The sequence below is a fragment of the Cydia pomonella genome, chromosome 4, assembly GCF_033807575.1.
Source record: "Cydia pomonella isolate Wapato2018A chromosome 4, ilCydPomo1, whole genome shotgun sequence".
Classification (NCBI taxonomy): Eukaryota; Metazoa; Arthropoda; class Insecta; order Lepidoptera; family Tortricidae; genus Cydia; species Cydia pomonella.
Genome location: NC_084706.1, coordinates 5,466,859 through 5,484,286, shown reverse-complemented (window position 1 = coordinate 5,484,286; position 17,428 = coordinate 5,466,859). Strand labels below are relative to the sequence as shown.

The window sequence follows — 17,428 nt, the reverse complement described above, 5'->3', positions numbered from 1 at the left end:
GGAGGATCAGACCCGGCGAGTATTTACAATCTAACTGTCAAAGACTCCATGATTATGATCCCATGGCGATGGGGTTTCATATGACTTTACTTCCTACTATTTGAAAAAACAAATTGATGACAAGAAATGTTCATTTATTTAGAACGATGTAATGTGAATCAAACTTTTTTTTTATATGAGCAAATTAAAGGCAAGCATTCCATTTAAAACAAATAGGTATGTTTATCAGATAATCGCATAAATTAGTATGCGATACTCTATACCTAACTCAGATTTTTCAAAATGTATCAAGTAACAAGCAATTAAGGGACATACCTATATCTCCGTAAAAGCCATTAATTGATAGGGATGATGTATGGTGACAGTGGTGACGTATATTCATGGCATCATACCCTATCAATCAATTAAGGCTTGCAGTCTTACTCCGTACTGGTGCAAATCAGATTCCCGGTTTTCCGGGAAATTTAAAAGCATATTACCAACATCCTGCAGCGAGGCGGGAAAGAGGATATTGCACAAATTTTTGCTTCAATTTCTGCAGCTGAGAGGGAAGTTAAGTGAGAGGAGGAGTCGCAGCGGAAGCTGGCGCAGTCGACGCAGATAGTTTCCTATCGATAAATTCAATTTTGTTACAGCCACAGCAATCGTCTTTAAAGCGCAACTTAAGTTGTGTTTCAGTAACGTCTAACCGTCCCTTTCCCGCAAAATGTATGGGATTTGATATTGACCGCCAGCTTTGTAACGATTGCTAACCGGCCGTTAATGATACACAGTTAAGTGAAAGAAAACGCCCAAATATAAGGATTTTTTAATAGTAAGTCGTGCATTTGCTTTTGCCAAGCACCAAGCCAGGCCTATGGAACTCTCCGCGCGAGCTCGAATTTATGCCTACGAAACTCGTCCCGTTTACGGTACAAAAGTCAGCCAGTTGGTTGCCACGCGCGCTCACGGACGCACGTCACCGCGCGCTCTTATTGTGCGAAAGAAACGTCTTCGTCACTAACAAATAACACGGCTTGTGTGGACGGATGCAGAAACATAAAAATATCACTTTGGTTTCTTTCGACAGATGAGGAAAAATAACTACTTATTTTTCCTCATCTGTCGAAAGTTTAGACATTCTCAATATACCTACTGTTATTATTTTTGATAGTTAAAAAGTACGTATGTATTGAATATCTTTAAAGCCGTTATGTTTTTAGGGTTCCGTAGCCAAATGGCAAAAAACGGAACCCTTATAGATTCGTCATTTAGCAAAGCTGTCAGCTATAAATAATAGTTCCAAATCTCTCCAGAGTAGCGCCAGAGTAGCGCTAGAGTAGCTAAGAACCTAGGCGTTATTGACGGAGTGAAGTGCGCTGTCTATGATTAGATTTTTTTTCAAGTATTCTAGGATTGTAGCGCCACCTATTTAAGGTTTTTTGATGTCACTTTTTGGTACATGGAGATTCCATTCCTTACCTCCACCTTCCATAGTATGGCGGACGAATGTTTGATATGTCTCCGTATTTAAGAATAATTTCGCTTAAAATTTAGTTTTTTGTTCGAAGTATAATGAAAAATATTGAGTGTAACTCCGGGGGTAAGAATATTGCAAAATCGGGTCTTTAATTCTCTCCAGCCTTCGGCTGTCGGGATTACCAACCTCGCTTCTAAAATTTTACTTACCCCCCTCATTGCACAAAGTACCATTAGTGAAGACGGCTCTTTTTAACCGACGTAAAGAAGGGAGGGTTTCAATTCGTAGTGATATTTGCTTCCCGATGTCTAGGAGACAGCTGAACATTGATATATGTATTTTTTTTGTTTTTAAAGGTATACATTTTGACGACCGGTCTGGCCTAGTGGGTAGTGACCCTGCCTACGAAGCCGATGGTTCCGGGTTCAAATCCTGGTAAGGGCATTTATTCGTGTGATCAGCATGGATATTTGTTCCTGAGTCATGGGTTTCTATTTTTTTATTTAAATCTATCGTTGTGTAAGTACCCTCAACACAAGCCTTATTGAACTTACTGAGGGACTTAGTCAATTTGTGTAATAATGTCCTATAATATTTATTTATTATTATTATTTATTACATATATACTTAACAGTTCGTACGTTGTCGTCACGTAAGGATATTGACAGGATTTTCCTCAATATTGTTGGTAGTTCCCTCGCACTCTGCTATTAGAGGGACAACTAGATGGATTTGGGCATTTTATAGTAACTCGTAATATGTGCTCATGGAAAGCATTATTTGGTGAAGTGGAACTGCTAATGAAGATCATTATAAAAGATAACTGGTTAATTAGCGTTAGGCTGTTCTGAAAAATCTGATCTTTTGTTGTTCATGATATCCAAATAGCGTGCAAAGCATCCACTAATGTACGTACTTTTATTAAAATATTAATGTACAGTCAGTAATAAATTATACTATTAGCTTAGCACCTTTGCATACAAATTTATATGCAGGGCGGATACCTTTTCTCTGCAGCTGACTGTACATTTGAATGCTAATAATGGATCTAGCCACAGGTTCAACGTAGACGAGAGATTAATTAATTATTAAACCACCAAAGCCTCTAGGCCGTTGTTATTAGCCTTTGTGATTTGCGGTTCCACTAGCACCAGATTAGCGGCTGATTTTACAGGTATTAGGTAAAGGTAGCGTGCAATCGACAATTAGTTAGTATTTGACACTCAAAGCTTATGTGGCCAATTGGCAAATGGGTCAGTGTTGGTGTCAACAGTTAATTAACTGTGTGGTCGGTGGTAGCAGGAATCAGGATTGAAACGCTCTGACTCCATTAGTGCACTGTCCGTGCCCCTAGCAACACGATCCGTGCACGTGGTACGTCGATCGATGATTGATTCGTTCGGGAAATACCGCTTTATCAACTCCGGACGTACTGTGGTTTATCCTTGACGAAATATTTATACTAATTAAATAGGTTAATACTTTTCATTTAACTTTAATCGTATGGTGTGCTGTATAAAGATTTTAAATAGATACACGTAAGTAGCTGTAAATCCACATTCTGTGCTCTGAGCCACGGGACCACGTTATGTGTTTGGGCGGGAAAAGTCTTCCGAAATCTAACACTAATATATATTGTCTTTTTAATGACAGGGTTTTTTTTTTCAAACCTTTATGAGCCATGCTGCTTGAAATAAACATATTTTATTGCTGCCAGAAGACGAATGTTCCAACCAACAGGCGAATAAAATATTTCAATAATATTACTATATTTACTCTTACTGTTTTTATTTTTTCATACATTAACTAAACACCATGGCATAAAAATCTAAAATTTTAATAGTTTGATTTCCCATTAAATTATTTTCCTTTGTACAATATATTGCAACAATGCTTATTTGCATTTTTTTTTATATAAAGAGCCAAACATTTACTATGTTGTTTAGTCAAATTTAAAGCTCATCATTCAAAATTTTCATCTTATTTTGGAAATAAAGATAATCGAAAACTTGCATTCAATAAAAGTAATTGTAATTGATAGTCATTATTTCAAAATGTAATTGAAAATTTCGTCATATCAGCCTTTTATCGCCCACTGCTGAGCATAGGCCTCTCTTCCAGTACGCCACTTATCCCGGTCCTGAGCCAATGTTGTCCACCCAACGAGCCAATGGACGCCCGGCACTCCTTTCGTCTGAAAGCGGCCACCATTCGGTTTATTAAAAATTTAATTAACAATTACATTTTGCAATTGTAATTTTTAGAGGAATGCGCGATTACTTCCTACATGTAATTGAAATTAGTTGTTGCAATTACATTTTATAATTGCAATTGTTAATTTGTAATTAAATTACTTTTTGCCCAACACTGTCTGCGACGAATGAACGTCAGCGACTCTGACTCACCGCTTACATGGGAAATTTCATAATATGTATTGTACTCGTATATTATGTTATCTGATTGTGAGATGTGGTTATCTTGCATCCGCGATGTTACATATTTAGTATTCAATTTCTTTCGAAGAATTCACAGAATAGCATACATTATAGTCTCCCATGAATATAATAGTTCGTGAACATGGCCTCTACACAGTTGCTCTGTGCGTGTGAGACATCAGTTAAATTTATCGACATAGGTAGTAAGGTTTACTTGTCCTCGCACTATTTAAACGTCAAACCAAACTACACCCATCAAATCTGCGGCTGTAACACGGTTGCATTTTTATCACTTGTCACTATGCCTGTCACATTCTAACAAGTACGTAAGTGCGAAAGTGACAGGCATAGTGACAAGTGATAAAAATGCGACCGTGCTACAGTTCACTGGGCATGTTAGTTATCACTATCAGGCAGTATCCTACTGGATACAGTCAGAGTTTCAGCACAAAGCCTATTTATAATAATATCTATTTTAAGGAGCCAGCGCGGCAGCAGCATCCCACTTCCTAGGCTAGGATGTTCTAACGACCTTATGAATTATCTGAAATGATTTATACGCCTAAGAGTACAGTTACTACTAATTACTAATACTATCACGATACAGTTGCTTTTTAAAGGGCATTGTTGCTTTGCCACGTGTCTAATACGGAGCTTCAGATAAAAACGATTACGATCTAATTGAGGCTTGTAGCGCGTTTATGAATAGTTACACAGTCTGCGAGCGAGAATAATTTACCAATTCCCAATATTGGTTTTGGTGCAAAACTGATGGGATGGTGAGGTTTAAGAATAATTGGTAGCCATTTGAGAAGTGCTAGTTCATGTGCGGAAATCCTTAATGTCCTCAGCGTGGCAATGGCGACCATCATCATGAAAATATTCATGTTCAGTAGTGGGAATTTACATGTGAAGATACGAAAGGATTCTTAATGTGAAGTCGTAGTCAATATGATAAAAAACGGCCGCCATCTTGGATTTATAAATTTTTGGTGGTTCGATCGTCTTGACAATAACAAACAACAAGGTACATAATTGCGAAAAACTTGGACCTGGCGTGACGTAACAACTTGTAAAGTTGGAGATGTCGCAGACGCGAGGACGGTGGTAATTGAATAGGCGACTGAAGGTCGCGGCGATTGCCTCCACTTGACTCGCCTGTGGCCTGCCTCCACTCAGCTCCAGCTTATAAACATACTGGAGAGAGAGCTAATGTAAAACAATACTTTGGAAGAAGATTTACATATGCTCTCTCTTTCTGCAGTGTTATGTGTAATGAGAGGGTGTATTTCATTGAAAACTGCTTTCAAGCTGCTTTCATGAGAGTTACCCTGAAGCTTTTATTCTGCGCGCAAATACCAGGTGATTTGGTTTCTTGCGCGGCTCATACAATAGATAATATTTAAAAGTTGGTAAACTAGCCCGCCTTATGGGAAGCGAGGGTACGCAAAACCATTAAAACAGTCCTACTATTACTATGAATGGTTTCCGGTAACCAAAATAGAATCGGGATTTTCCGGTACTTTTAGGACAGGTCTAAATTCGATCATCCATACTAAGTTATTAATGCGAATGTCTACGGGACCGATTTTAATGATATTTGGCATGTATGGCTGCATGGCTGGGTTCTTGGGGATGAATATAGCCTGCTTTATTTTTGGAATGTACCCTCAGGGGGAGATTTAGTTAATTATGCAGACTGATGGCCAAGTGGACAGAGCTGCAGGCACAGCTTGTATATGTTTTTCACGCTGGCGAGTCAGAAATACTCAGTTCTGGTTATTGTTTGTTGATTACATAATACATGTATCTGTAACGCATTTGACATGCTTAGACTTTGCGCTGGTTACTTCAAAATCTGCATTTTTATTTTGATATGTTAGTCTTTTCTTAGGTTTAAAATACTTAGAAAAAGCTCTTCAAATATTATAGAATATAAATTATTAGTAACTACGGAAAGTTTATGTTAGACGTGTGTTAGGCTAGTGAATCCTTGAAAGTTCACGTTCCGTCCTTAAAGGCAAGGCTCTTTAGTCCGAGTTAGAGTTAAAAGCCGTGGGTGTCCTAGCCGCAACGGACAGTAGACTAAGTAAATGCTAACAACAGCGACCTTGACGCTGAGAGTGTACGTCTGCGCTGCAACAGGAAACTAACACAATCGAAAGGCACTACATGTCTATCGCAATAGGTATTACTACAACTAGCTCTAAGCTGTAGGTACACTAGGTAAGCTATACAATTTATATATTATTTTGGCAAACAGATTCTAATCTAACCGGTTCTGCTTTTTATTTTTTGTTACATCTAAATTGTCTTTACTAAAATCTTTACAAAAAAAGCACAAACACAGTTAGGATAGTGTTTCATTAAGGACTTCCATTGAATATTTTACGTATGCTATGATATGATCTACTTTCTTACATCAGTAGTTTCACTTCACCGAATGGTGTTTTCCAGAGCAAAAACAAGTTTTCTAGAACAAAATGCGTTATGAAAAATAATCAAAACACTACATAGAGGAGTGTCTATGTTATTTGAAGAGTTTCCTTGATTTCTCAGATCATTTGAGCAAACTGGGTATGGATACTAGATATGGGACATTGGAACAAACTGGGGTTCTTTATGTATCTTTTTCATCATTACGATTGCGAAGACTTTAGATGAAGAGATCTTTAGCCATAAATGCGTTTCGTTGACGCTGCGTTTTGCAAGACAGTAATAACTAATAAATAAGAATTGTGATTTCGTTTCGCTTTACAGACATTTTACGCATAAGTCAACAATTATTTAGTTTCTACTAGAGATGCCTCGAATATTCGGCAACTATTCGGTATACGCCCACTTTGTAAAATTTTTGGTATCCGGCAGAAATCAGAATACGTATTTACACCTACTGATGTAAACAGGTATTGATGAGCAACAAAACTTAATAAACATTGTCCTTTGTAGGTGACCTGTTTTCATAATAAATGTGACTCAAAATGTACACATGTTTTTTACCAAATATTAGGCGTTTCGGCCGAGTGTGGCCGTATATGGTAGTCAGCCAAAACGTCTACTGGTAAAACATTTCTAGTTGCTGCCTCCGAGTGATGCTTGCACGCGAAACAGCAGTCAACATAGCTGTAAAACTGTGTATGTACCGGCAATTGCAAAAGACAAAGGATACAGCGATAACAATGGGACAGAACAATGCTTATCATTATCTGGCGTGACGTAACACAGGTGTCATAGTACCTGCAGAAGCATGAGACGGTGTCGTCCAAGTCCAGCGGCAAGGCGCTCGGGACGGGCGAGACGCTGCGGTACTTGACGTGGAGGACGCGTCGCGCCACGCGCGCGCCGCTCCTGCGCAAGATGCCGGCGGGCCACCGAGATTTTTCCACGCTCTCATCACTGCCCGAAGTGCCAGAGCTCATCGCGCCGGCGGCGACGCCGCGCAAAAAACACAAAAACGCACGTTCACTCGTGCGCGCGCAACACGACTGACGAGGCCGCGCGCGCGAGGTGACGTCACGCGTTATCAGCACACCTGAGGCCGCGATATCGTCTCTCCCTAGATTGTCGCTCTTATCAGGATTCCCCGTGGTTTCCATTGGCTAGAGGCATTACCCGCGCGTATAATGCAGAGTTAAATGGGGCGTGAAAGTACTGTTTGTTCATGTAGGTAAACGTGTGGATGTAAGACGGTGAAGTTGGACCAGTGAAGTTGACCACCCCATATCGGTAAAGTTTGATCATGGGTTTCAAAAATTGAGAACCCTTTAAGGAAAACAACTACACCGAAAAGCCCATGAATGTAGTATCTAGAATCTAGATCTTTGGCCTTAGTACGTAACATGAATTATCATGTGGTTAGGTAAAGTTTTTATCATATTGTTATGTTAGCAAATCGTTTAGACTGTCCACTCACTAAAGTACTTATCGACCTACATGTCAGGGCCCGGAATTCCCGGTTTGAAACACATTTTAAAGATTTTAACTTAATGAAATATTTTATTCTATTTTAATTTTACGATTTCAAAATTATTCTTATCAGGACATGCTTATATTTTAATATTTATTTATTATTTTGTCATACTTAAAATAATTTTATAATTTTAATGTTACTTACTTAGTTTTAAATTTGAATGTTTTAAGTGTGAATTTAGAATTTTTGTTTTTTAATCATTATAATTTTATTTTGTGATTGTTTAAATGTTAATTTAACTTATTTGATTTGGTGTGTGTACATTTATGATAGTATTTATTTTTACATTTTATGTGTAATTTGTTGTGTATATTACGGACTGTGTGTCTGCAATAAACAATTACATTTCATATGTATAAGCATATAACTTTATAACAATTAGTGCTTCACAACATTTAGTAGCTTGAATACCCAAGTAACAATAAAAAAATATCGGTAGCGTGTCCAGCCAAGTTCAAAGAAAAAGGAACTGGTGACGTGGTGACCCAACCGTGTTGATGCTTCCGAGCTACTTTTGACCCCTTCACAACTTTAAACCTATTTAACCTATATACAATACACATCAGTTTGGCATCTGTCCACAGTTTTTTTGTTGTGGCTTCTTTCCACTATTGTTCAGAACAAAAATGCAGAAATTTAAGAGGGCGGCTGTTTTTTTTTAAATTTAATCTCAGATTCCTCATAAAGGGCTTCTCAGATTCTCGGATATCGATTTTCATCTTGATCAAAGCAGAGATGCAGAAATTCAAGATGGCGGCCGTTTATTCCAATTTAACCTCTCATCTCTAATAAAAGACCTCTCAGATCCTCAGATATCGATTTTAATCTTGATCAGAGCAGATACATTTGGATGGATGATAGAGTCACAAAATCATTCGATTTCTAAATGTTTCATTAAGTTTTTAGAGTCAGATCAAGATAAGTTGGGAGTGATTTTGAAGGCCCAGCTTATAATTTAATATATAATTAGCTTCATAATTTCATAGAAGTTTGATGTTTAAAATAACACGTCCCGTCTGGACTATCAAAACCCCTGCTATCTTAGGTTGATATGACTCTAATTTCGTTTTATTTGCAGTTTAAATAGTTAAGGTCTCTAATAAATTAGAAAAGAATAGAATAGAATTATTACCATAATCCATTTCTGAACGCACCCACAAAGTTCGACAATCAACAATGACAATCCTTTGTAACTGTGACGCTTTTTATTGTTATTATTATTTGTATTTATAATCTAAATTAGCGATAATCCAAATATAGTGTATATATGTTGTCGATTCCAAATCCTTATTTTAATACGATATTCAATTTGAGGGGACTCGAGTCTACGGCACCGGCGGGACGAATCAAATGTTTGACAGGTAGGAACAGTTTGTATGGGAAAAAAAAATCGTTGTTTTTACTATTTTCCTCGCAATTTTTCCATATTGTCTCACCGCCTAAACCTTTTCTGGAGTTCCACGAATATTTCGATACTAAAATTAGCCAAATCGGTCCAGTCTTTCGGAAGTTATGCGATCAGAGTCATTTTATTAATATGACGAGTTTTTAAGTCTACCGATTGTTATTTAAATGGTAAATAATATTGTGACATAGTAAAATATTTTAATATGGATATAATTTACATACAATATGAATAATTGTATTTGCATTAATTTTATTTGTAAGATTATTGTAATTGATAAACTATTGAAAACTGTTATAAATAAAATATTTCATTTCGTTTCATTTCACATACATTGGCGATTCATGTTTATTTATATAGATATAGATTTAATTGATAAATTCACATTTTATTATCCAAATATATAATTACAAATTATTGACTTATCATTGTTATAAGGGTAATTCATAAAGAAAATCAAAGTTTGTATAGGTTACTGTATAGCTAGATCTAGTATATAGTATACTCTTTATTGGCACACCTCGGTAAAAGATACAGCTTTAACAAAAACAATTACCTATTGTAATATATTAATACAAACAAACAATAATTTATTTGCAGAAAAAGGGTAAAGATTACATGTGTTAGTGTAAAAGAAATACGTTTCACCTTTTCCAACTGTTTTAAACAGTATGCAAATACAAAGGGTATTCATTAGAATTTAAATTCTGGATAACATTAGAGTAACATAACATCAGTAAAAAAAAGATTCAGTAATATAGAGAGTAAGAATCAGTTGGAATCATAATATATTGTAACAATAACAATAATATAATATATTGTATCATATATGTTATTTAGTTGGATATTTCATATTTTCCTTTCCAAATAATATAAAAATTTCGACGAGAGATGTTTTGTGTGGTGTTATTGAATTTTGCATTTAAATTACTAAATAATATTTTTAAGGAGGGCACTCCATTCTTCTCAAATCATTGGGCATCAGACATCCCGAGTAATATTATACAGTGTGTCCCTAGCCATTGGACAAAGCCGAAATGTACATATGCATTAGGGTATTTAGAACCAGTGTACAAAGTATCATAACAACCGGTGTAGCGGTTTCGAAGAAATTAATCGACGACGACGATCGACCTGTTGGCCACCTCTGGTCTATAATTAATCTCCAGGGGTATTTGTACCATTTCTCAGATTCATCACATTGTGTACAACTTATGTAAGATGTTTATTATGACTGTGTGTTCTTAATAAATGAAAAAAAAAACACACACATACACACAAAAAAAGTGTAATAATCCCTATGTAAAGGTTGAAAAAATCTATTCCTGCTAAGCGCTAAACCATTGCACATAATCATACTGATTAACAATTCATTTCATTATTATTTATTCTAACAATAATTATAAATATGCAAAGCAATCATATTCCAATATGTTTTAGAGATTTTAGAAAACAAAGACCAATTTCTTCTTTTTGACCCTCAAAATGTGCTGGTTTAACTACTAACACTTATTTATTTACAATAACAATATACATAATGGATATATACAGAGTATTACTATAACTATCTTTTAAGATAGGCTCTTGAGGCATTGTACCAAGGATGATGGTGGAATTTTTTCCTTGTATTGCAATACTGATACATTGTGCGAACTTGGAAACTTGTATGTTTTACAAATTTATCTAAAAATAATAATATAAAAACATTTTTTTTGGAGCAGAAAATAGATCATAGATTAGACTTTTTTTGTAGGGTTCCAGTTTTAACCATTGTAATCTGTGAGTTTTTAACCTTATTCATGTAATTGTTATTTGTTGAGATCAATAAAAAAAACAGTTTATACGCCAAGCTTTATAATAAAAGGAAATAGTTATTATTATTTTTGTTTAAGCTCACTAAACATGGTCCTGTGCTAAGAAAAACATAGAACCCTTTAGGAAATCAAACTCAATTAAAATGAAACATGAAATGGCCCAACATTGTGTATCAAACCTTGTATCAAAATTAATAATTTAATTGTAATTATTTTTTGTATACGAGTAGGTGCTAATATAGTCTAAAGAAATGTAAGTAACATTTTTCTTTATGGGCCCCCGGCCTGAAATTAACGGGTATTTAATTTATTTAATTAATGTTCAATGAAAATGTGTTAATGTTTTGTATTCCATTAAAATACTAGGTTACCTGCAAAAGCTAGCCAAGTATATTTGTTTCCAATTTTTGCCATTACTATTTTGATTGAGTTTAAGGTTAAAGTCTAATATTGTCACTGTTTTCTGTTCTATTCATGTTATTGCATTGTTATCACTCCATACTTATATACACTCTGAATAGCTGAATGAGTAAATTTAAGAAGCAGATGCCCAATTTAATTAAAAATCCCCACACAAAAATGCTGACATTTCAATGTTTGCCACTTGCTTGTTTTACTCCTACTGTATTCGAATCTTACTTCAAGCAGATAAAATACTACTTGAAAAAGGATTTAGTCATATTTTACAGTCAGATTAAGTCAGAGTAAGTAACTAAATTCAAATGACCGTATTTTCATTGGAGAACAGCTGATGTGATAAAATAAGTTTTGTTAATTTCGTTTTTGAGTCATGCAATCAATAATAAAATATAGGTAAGATAAGTGTGTGTGAAAGACAGATGTGATGCTTTATAAAGTAACAACAAGCAGTGATATTATCGAGCAAAATGTTCGGTCGTGCGAGGCCACTCACCCCATGAACCAGTCGACGGTGTCGCGCAGGTACTCGGGTAGCCGCTCCAGCTTGACGGCTGACACTTGCTTCTGACCAGAAACACAGCGCCCGGCGCTCCGCTGCTGTATACCCTGAGCTCAACGAGCTCCGATCCGCGCCTAGCTCGCCGCCAGCATCACACTTCACGGAGCTCGAGCGCGCGCAGCTAACTGTAACAAGTCGCCGCTGCCGCACCGCACCAACCGTGCGCGTTAAAAATCTTCAAAGCTAACTAGAGCGTGTCACAGTCACAAAGTTATTATTGAGAGTTTCATTACAGCAGCTGGGCTCAATTCGCCATGTTGCGCAACTAAACCGATTATTTATAGATAAAACGAGCTTTTCGACGTTCTTTATGAGAACGGAAGGCTTAACACCGACATATAAAATTAAACCTTTACATTCAGAAACAGAAGTTTATGAACATTGTACATTTTTGTTTTCTCGAAAGAGCTAAGCTCAAAGCTGACAAAAATTTTTGCTAACTCAAATACTTACAGGCAACACCAAGACTAACTGTCAAGCAAGGCTGTCACATTAATCACATCAAGGCCTGTCCAGACGGGATGATCCAAGGCCCATTAAAATGTGTAAACAGACCCTATAGGCATGAATATAAGCCCTATACATATATTATGGAAGGTGGAGGTAAGGGATACAATATAAGGGATCATAGGCAGAACTGTTGCAAAAGTGTCCAGATGTCAACTATAAATAATAATTCCTCCTCTGCAGTTGCAGGCGTACATGGGCTGCGGAGACTGCTTACCATCAGGCGGGCCGTATGCTTGTTTGCCACCGACGTAGTATAAAAAAAAATCCGATTCTCTCCATAGTAGCGCTAGAGTAGCTAATGAAGTGTGCTGTGCTGTCTATGATTTGAATTTTTTTCAAGTACCTATTCTAGGTATTGTAGCGCCACCTATTTAAGGTTTATAATGTATGTATATATATAAAGCCTGACCAGTAATATATGATCACGCGCCATACTGCGGAATTTCATTGGAACTACATTTTTGACACTAAACTGAACTGTCATCCTATACATGAGAATAACAGCGCCCTCTTGACAATGATCATATATTCCTACCGCGAAACCCGAAATTCGCAAATTGCGGGGATCTTTCTCTTTTACTCTCACTAAGACGTAATTAGAGTGACAGAGAAAAATGCATTTGACGAACTTCGATTTTCGCGGTTATAGCCCTGGTCGGGCTTTATATATATACATTTTGACGTTAATGCTTTTGGCTAGGAATTACAGATGGCGCTTCAGAGGGCGCTCTTTGTCCTATATATTATATTACTCTTTGGGCTGATGGCTCATACGATAATTATACTTTTATCTTATCTGTGGTATATATTGATATGTCAATAATTGAAGTTTCTTTTCTGCTGTGATCGTAGCAGAAAGTTAAATTGCGCGTCGTTGCTGGCGATCCGCTCGCCACTATCGAATTCTGACAGAGAAGACCAGGATGCGTTTGCGCCACGGTCGAGTAGACTAAGCGGCATGTATGAGAGCACGTGCGGAGCGGCGGCCAGCGGTCAGTGCGGCGCGGCGCAGCACGACGGCGATGGGGCCGTCGCGGCGCCCGCCCGTCCCGAGCCCGCCGCGCGCGACTACAGTGGCTTCGACATCGTGAAGGCCACACAGTATGGTGCCTTCGACCGCGTCCGCGAGCTCGTAGAGGCCGGCTGGGACGTGAATCAGCCGGACCATGAGACGGTGACGCTGCTTCACTGGGCGGCGATCAACAACCGGCGCGAGATCTGCCAGTACCTGCTGGCGCGCGGCGCACATGTAGACGCGGTGGGCGGCGAGCTGCGCGCTACGCCGCTGCACTGGGCGGCGCGCCAAGGGCATCTGGAGGCGGCCGTCATCCTGGTGCGGGCGGGCGCAGACCTTACGTGCCGCGATGCGGAAGGCTGCGCGCCGCTGCACCTGGCGGCTCAGTTCGGGCACACTGCGGTAGCGGCCTACCTGGTGGCGACGGGAGGCGCGGGCGCGGCGGATGCGGGGGACGCGGGTGGGATGACGCCGCTGATGTGGGCAGCGTGGCGCGTGGCAGCCGTGGATCCGGCTCGGCTGTTGCTGTCCCTGGGCGCGTCACCACGCCCGGCTGACCAGGCGCACGGCAACACTGCACTGCACTGGGCCATTTTGGCCCGCAACTCTACTGCTGTGTCGACACTTGTACTTTATGTGAGTCTCTTACTTATCCGAGGTACTTCTCCACTAGACACTTCTTTTTCCTCTCAATAAAATAATACAATCACCAATTCAGCCCATCAACACTAGCAACACTGGAAAATAATTGCGATTGTTTAAATTTAACAATAGATATTTATTAAAGGGGGCGCACTGTGTTTTGTATTTCAGTATCTATTGAATACTTAAAAATAGTTTTTATGTCGCTGGATTCGTCGATCTATGAACTCAAAACAAAAACGGCCGTTTTAACTTTAGACGGCTAGATTGACGAATCCAGGAATGTAAATGCCATTCAAATGGTACTTAAATATAAAATACAGTACATAGCGGCCCCATTTTTTAAATTTTATTATTATTATTAAAGCTTTATTTGTTCTACAGTCAGATTGTTATTTTTATTTTTTATTTCTTTAACTTTGTTTTGGGGCTGACTGCAGATCCCATCTGCTGGGTGAAAGCCTCATCACTTTTTCTCCACTCATCCCTGTCTTGGGCTTTTTGGAGCCAGTCTTTTCCTGCGACGGAGTAGATGTCGTCTATCCACTTCTTTTTGGGCCTTCTTCGGAGCCTCCGTCCTGCCGGTCCTGTCCATTTTGTTGCTACTAATGTCCATCTTTTGTCTTTATATCTGGCTACATGACCTGCCCATTGCCATTTTAGATGAAGAGCGCCTGTAAGTTTGGTCTTTTGACATATTATTTCTTCATTTTTTTAATATCTATCCCTTAAATTTAAATAATCACAATTATTTAGCAGTGACGCTATTCGTATTCGCGGGCTGGGTTTCCGCAACTCGACGTCGCAATTCGCGCCTATTTTGCGTGAAGCAGTGACGCTATTGAGAATGTTGATGGGCTCTTAATAAATCTATTTGTGCTGCTTATAATTTTATATCATTAAGCTGATTTTACTCCTTAAGTCACATATTTTTAGTATTTTTATATGATGTTCTGTTTCAAGTACCTTTTCATAAGGACTATGCACTGTCAATAATCCATTTACTATCAGCAAAATAAAATAGAGCATATTACAACATAATTACCTAAAAAGAAAACTAAATCGAATATGATGATATTTCAAATATGATAAATTAATTAAAGTTTAATTGATTAATTAATCATCGGGAAATTTAATTAAAATCAATTCTATGGTAAGTTTTGTTTTTCGAAAATAACTCATAAACGGTGGCCTATAGCAAAAAAATTTGTTTAACGTAAATAGCCGGGTCCACACAGAGCGTGCATACGCGCGAGGCAATTTCCTCACGCACAAACCGGCCAGTGTAGACGTGCCTCGGCCGAGGCACCGCGCGCGTTTCCCTCGCCTGAGCGCGCTGCCTCGGCCGCTTTTTTCTACCCAGTGACTGATAACAGCCACTGTGCCAACGCGTCTTATGCATCTTTTACTTCCATTCCTGGAGCATATAGCTCTAACGATTCCTCTCTGGACGGCCAATGAATGCAAGCCAGAAATGAGAGTCCTGCAGGTCTCCCTGGAGTCCACTCCGACCGACGAAGACACGCCGGAGACGGGGACCCTGACCGACTCTCGGGAGCACTCGGGTCCGTGGGGCCGTTACTCCTCAACAGCTCGCCCCAAGCTGCCCTGGGGGCTTATTATTATTATAGTTTAGAAAATACACAAAAATAAAATATTAATGGGAGATTGTAACCAGTACCTTGGGATCAGATAAAATAAATAACCACAATATTGGCAACTATACTACAGGAAACTCACTCTGTTTGTGTGTTTATTAATAAAACAAATTCTATTCTATTCTATATATCTGCTACAATGGTGACAGATTAATAGAATTTGCAACAGAAAATAGATTATAAATATTGAATATAAAAAAAAAGTTAAACATGGGGTTTGATTTCACCATTAGGAGTAAAGGACGAAAGAGATTTTATTTCAATTTATTTATTTCCTTTTTATACAATTTTAACTTTACAGCATGTTGTTCGTAAGAGTAGGAAATGATTCCTCCATACATACTAGTAGAAATAAGTGTCCGTTTGTCTGTTTTCTGTACAGTAATGGGTAGTATTTTGTGTTGCAGGGCAACGCCCCACTGGACGTGCCGAACCTGCGCGGCGCCACGCCGCTGGCCATGCTGCAGGCCGCCGCCGGCACTGGCCGGGACTCCTGGATCGGCAGCAAGGTGCTGGAGAAAGTGCGGGAGCACGAGCTCAAGCATTCCAGGCCGAATCTGCTGCGGCGGCTACTGTATGACAAGGTGATTGATGAAACAGGCTCAAATCATCTGTACCTACGCGCCTTTAGACTCGTTTTGTACCTAAATGTATGTGGGAGAATCAACTTTTTAGCGTCACTCGTTGCCATGGTTACGATTAGTTGTCCAGGGGACAAAAGTTCATTGAAATACTGATTTTATGGTACTTAAATGTATCAAACTTGCGTTTTTGTGGTCGTTATAACCAATGTCCATAATGGGCCCCCTACTAAGCATGTTAATAGAACGGCATACAACGTCTCTTTAAACAAACTGTGCCACTGTTGTCCCTTGGACAACGGGACAGGATAACAAAACAAAAAAAGTTGATTCACCCATGTACATATGTCAGATAAGATAGATAGATAGAATACTCTTTATTGGAACACCTCAGTAAAAACATGAAGCTTACTTTCATACACACAATTACAGTAAATAAACATACATATACCTATATATACAGCAAGAGTTTGAGCGCGTCTAATGTCCAGAGGTAAATAGTCCATAGTCGAACAGCATGAAAGCAGCATGCCAGACTGCGTGACTATATCACAGAATTAAGATAATTAAAACGCACCTTAAGGTATCCGGGAGTTGCGGGTAGGAATAGAACACAATATCACAGGGACAAAATGTGGAAGTTACGACGTTAGCGAATAAGGAGTCACTTGAGCTGTGACCGAAAAAGAGAAACATGGTCATACTTGCGTAACCCAAATATGAACTGAATGCAAATATTTTGGATGCGCTCGAGTTTATTAAGTTGTTCCCCCGTTAGATCAAGATATAAACGTCAGCAATCACCATAGTCTAGAATGGGGAGAAGGAGAGTTTGGCAGGCGCAGAATAGGTTGAAAATTTCACAACCTTCTAAGACAGCTTACTGCTGAAAACATCCTCCTGTTTACTTCAAACCAAAGCCTGAAGACACTAAAATCTTAATTTCACACAAAAAACAGA

At 38.5% G+C, this 17,428-nt stretch overlaps 2 protein-coding genes across 6 annotated transcripts in view; one reads left to right on the top strand and one right to left on the bottom strand.

The window, feature by feature from the left end:
* LOC133516911 (MOB kinase activator-like 2) overlaps window positions 1-12,477 on the bottom strand; it is a 162,242-nt gene extending 149,765 nt beyond the window's left edge. Inside the window, exon 1 of one of the 3 annotated variants that reach the window (XM_061849953.1) lies at window positions 11,997-12,477. Coding sequence is in view for 2 of the 3 variants with exons in the window: in XM_061849949.1 (XP_061705933.1) it covers window positions 7,132-7,490 (359 nt within the window). In the remaining variant the exon portion in view is untranslated. Of the gene's footprint in view, window positions 1-7,131; window positions 7,506-11,996 lie in introns of those variants that run through there. The other 2 variants (XM_061849954.1, XM_061849949.1) reach the window with 2 other exon arrangements.
* Window positions 12,478-12,520: 43 nt separating this feature from the next.
* The window catches only part of LOC133516910 (palmitoyltransferase Hip14), a 29,025-nt gene continuing 24,117 nt past the window's right edge, over window positions 12,521-17,428 (top strand). For 2 of the 3 annotated variants that reach the window (XR_009799301.1, XM_061849947.1), the window contains exons 1-2: window positions 12,674-14,223; window positions 16,295-16,471. Coding sequence is in view for 2 of the 3 variants with exons in the window: in XM_061849947.1 (XP_061705931.1) it covers window positions 13,531-14,223; window positions 16,295-16,471 (870 nt within the window). In the remaining variant the exon portion in view is untranslated. The other variant, XM_061849948.1, reaches the window with a different exon arrangement.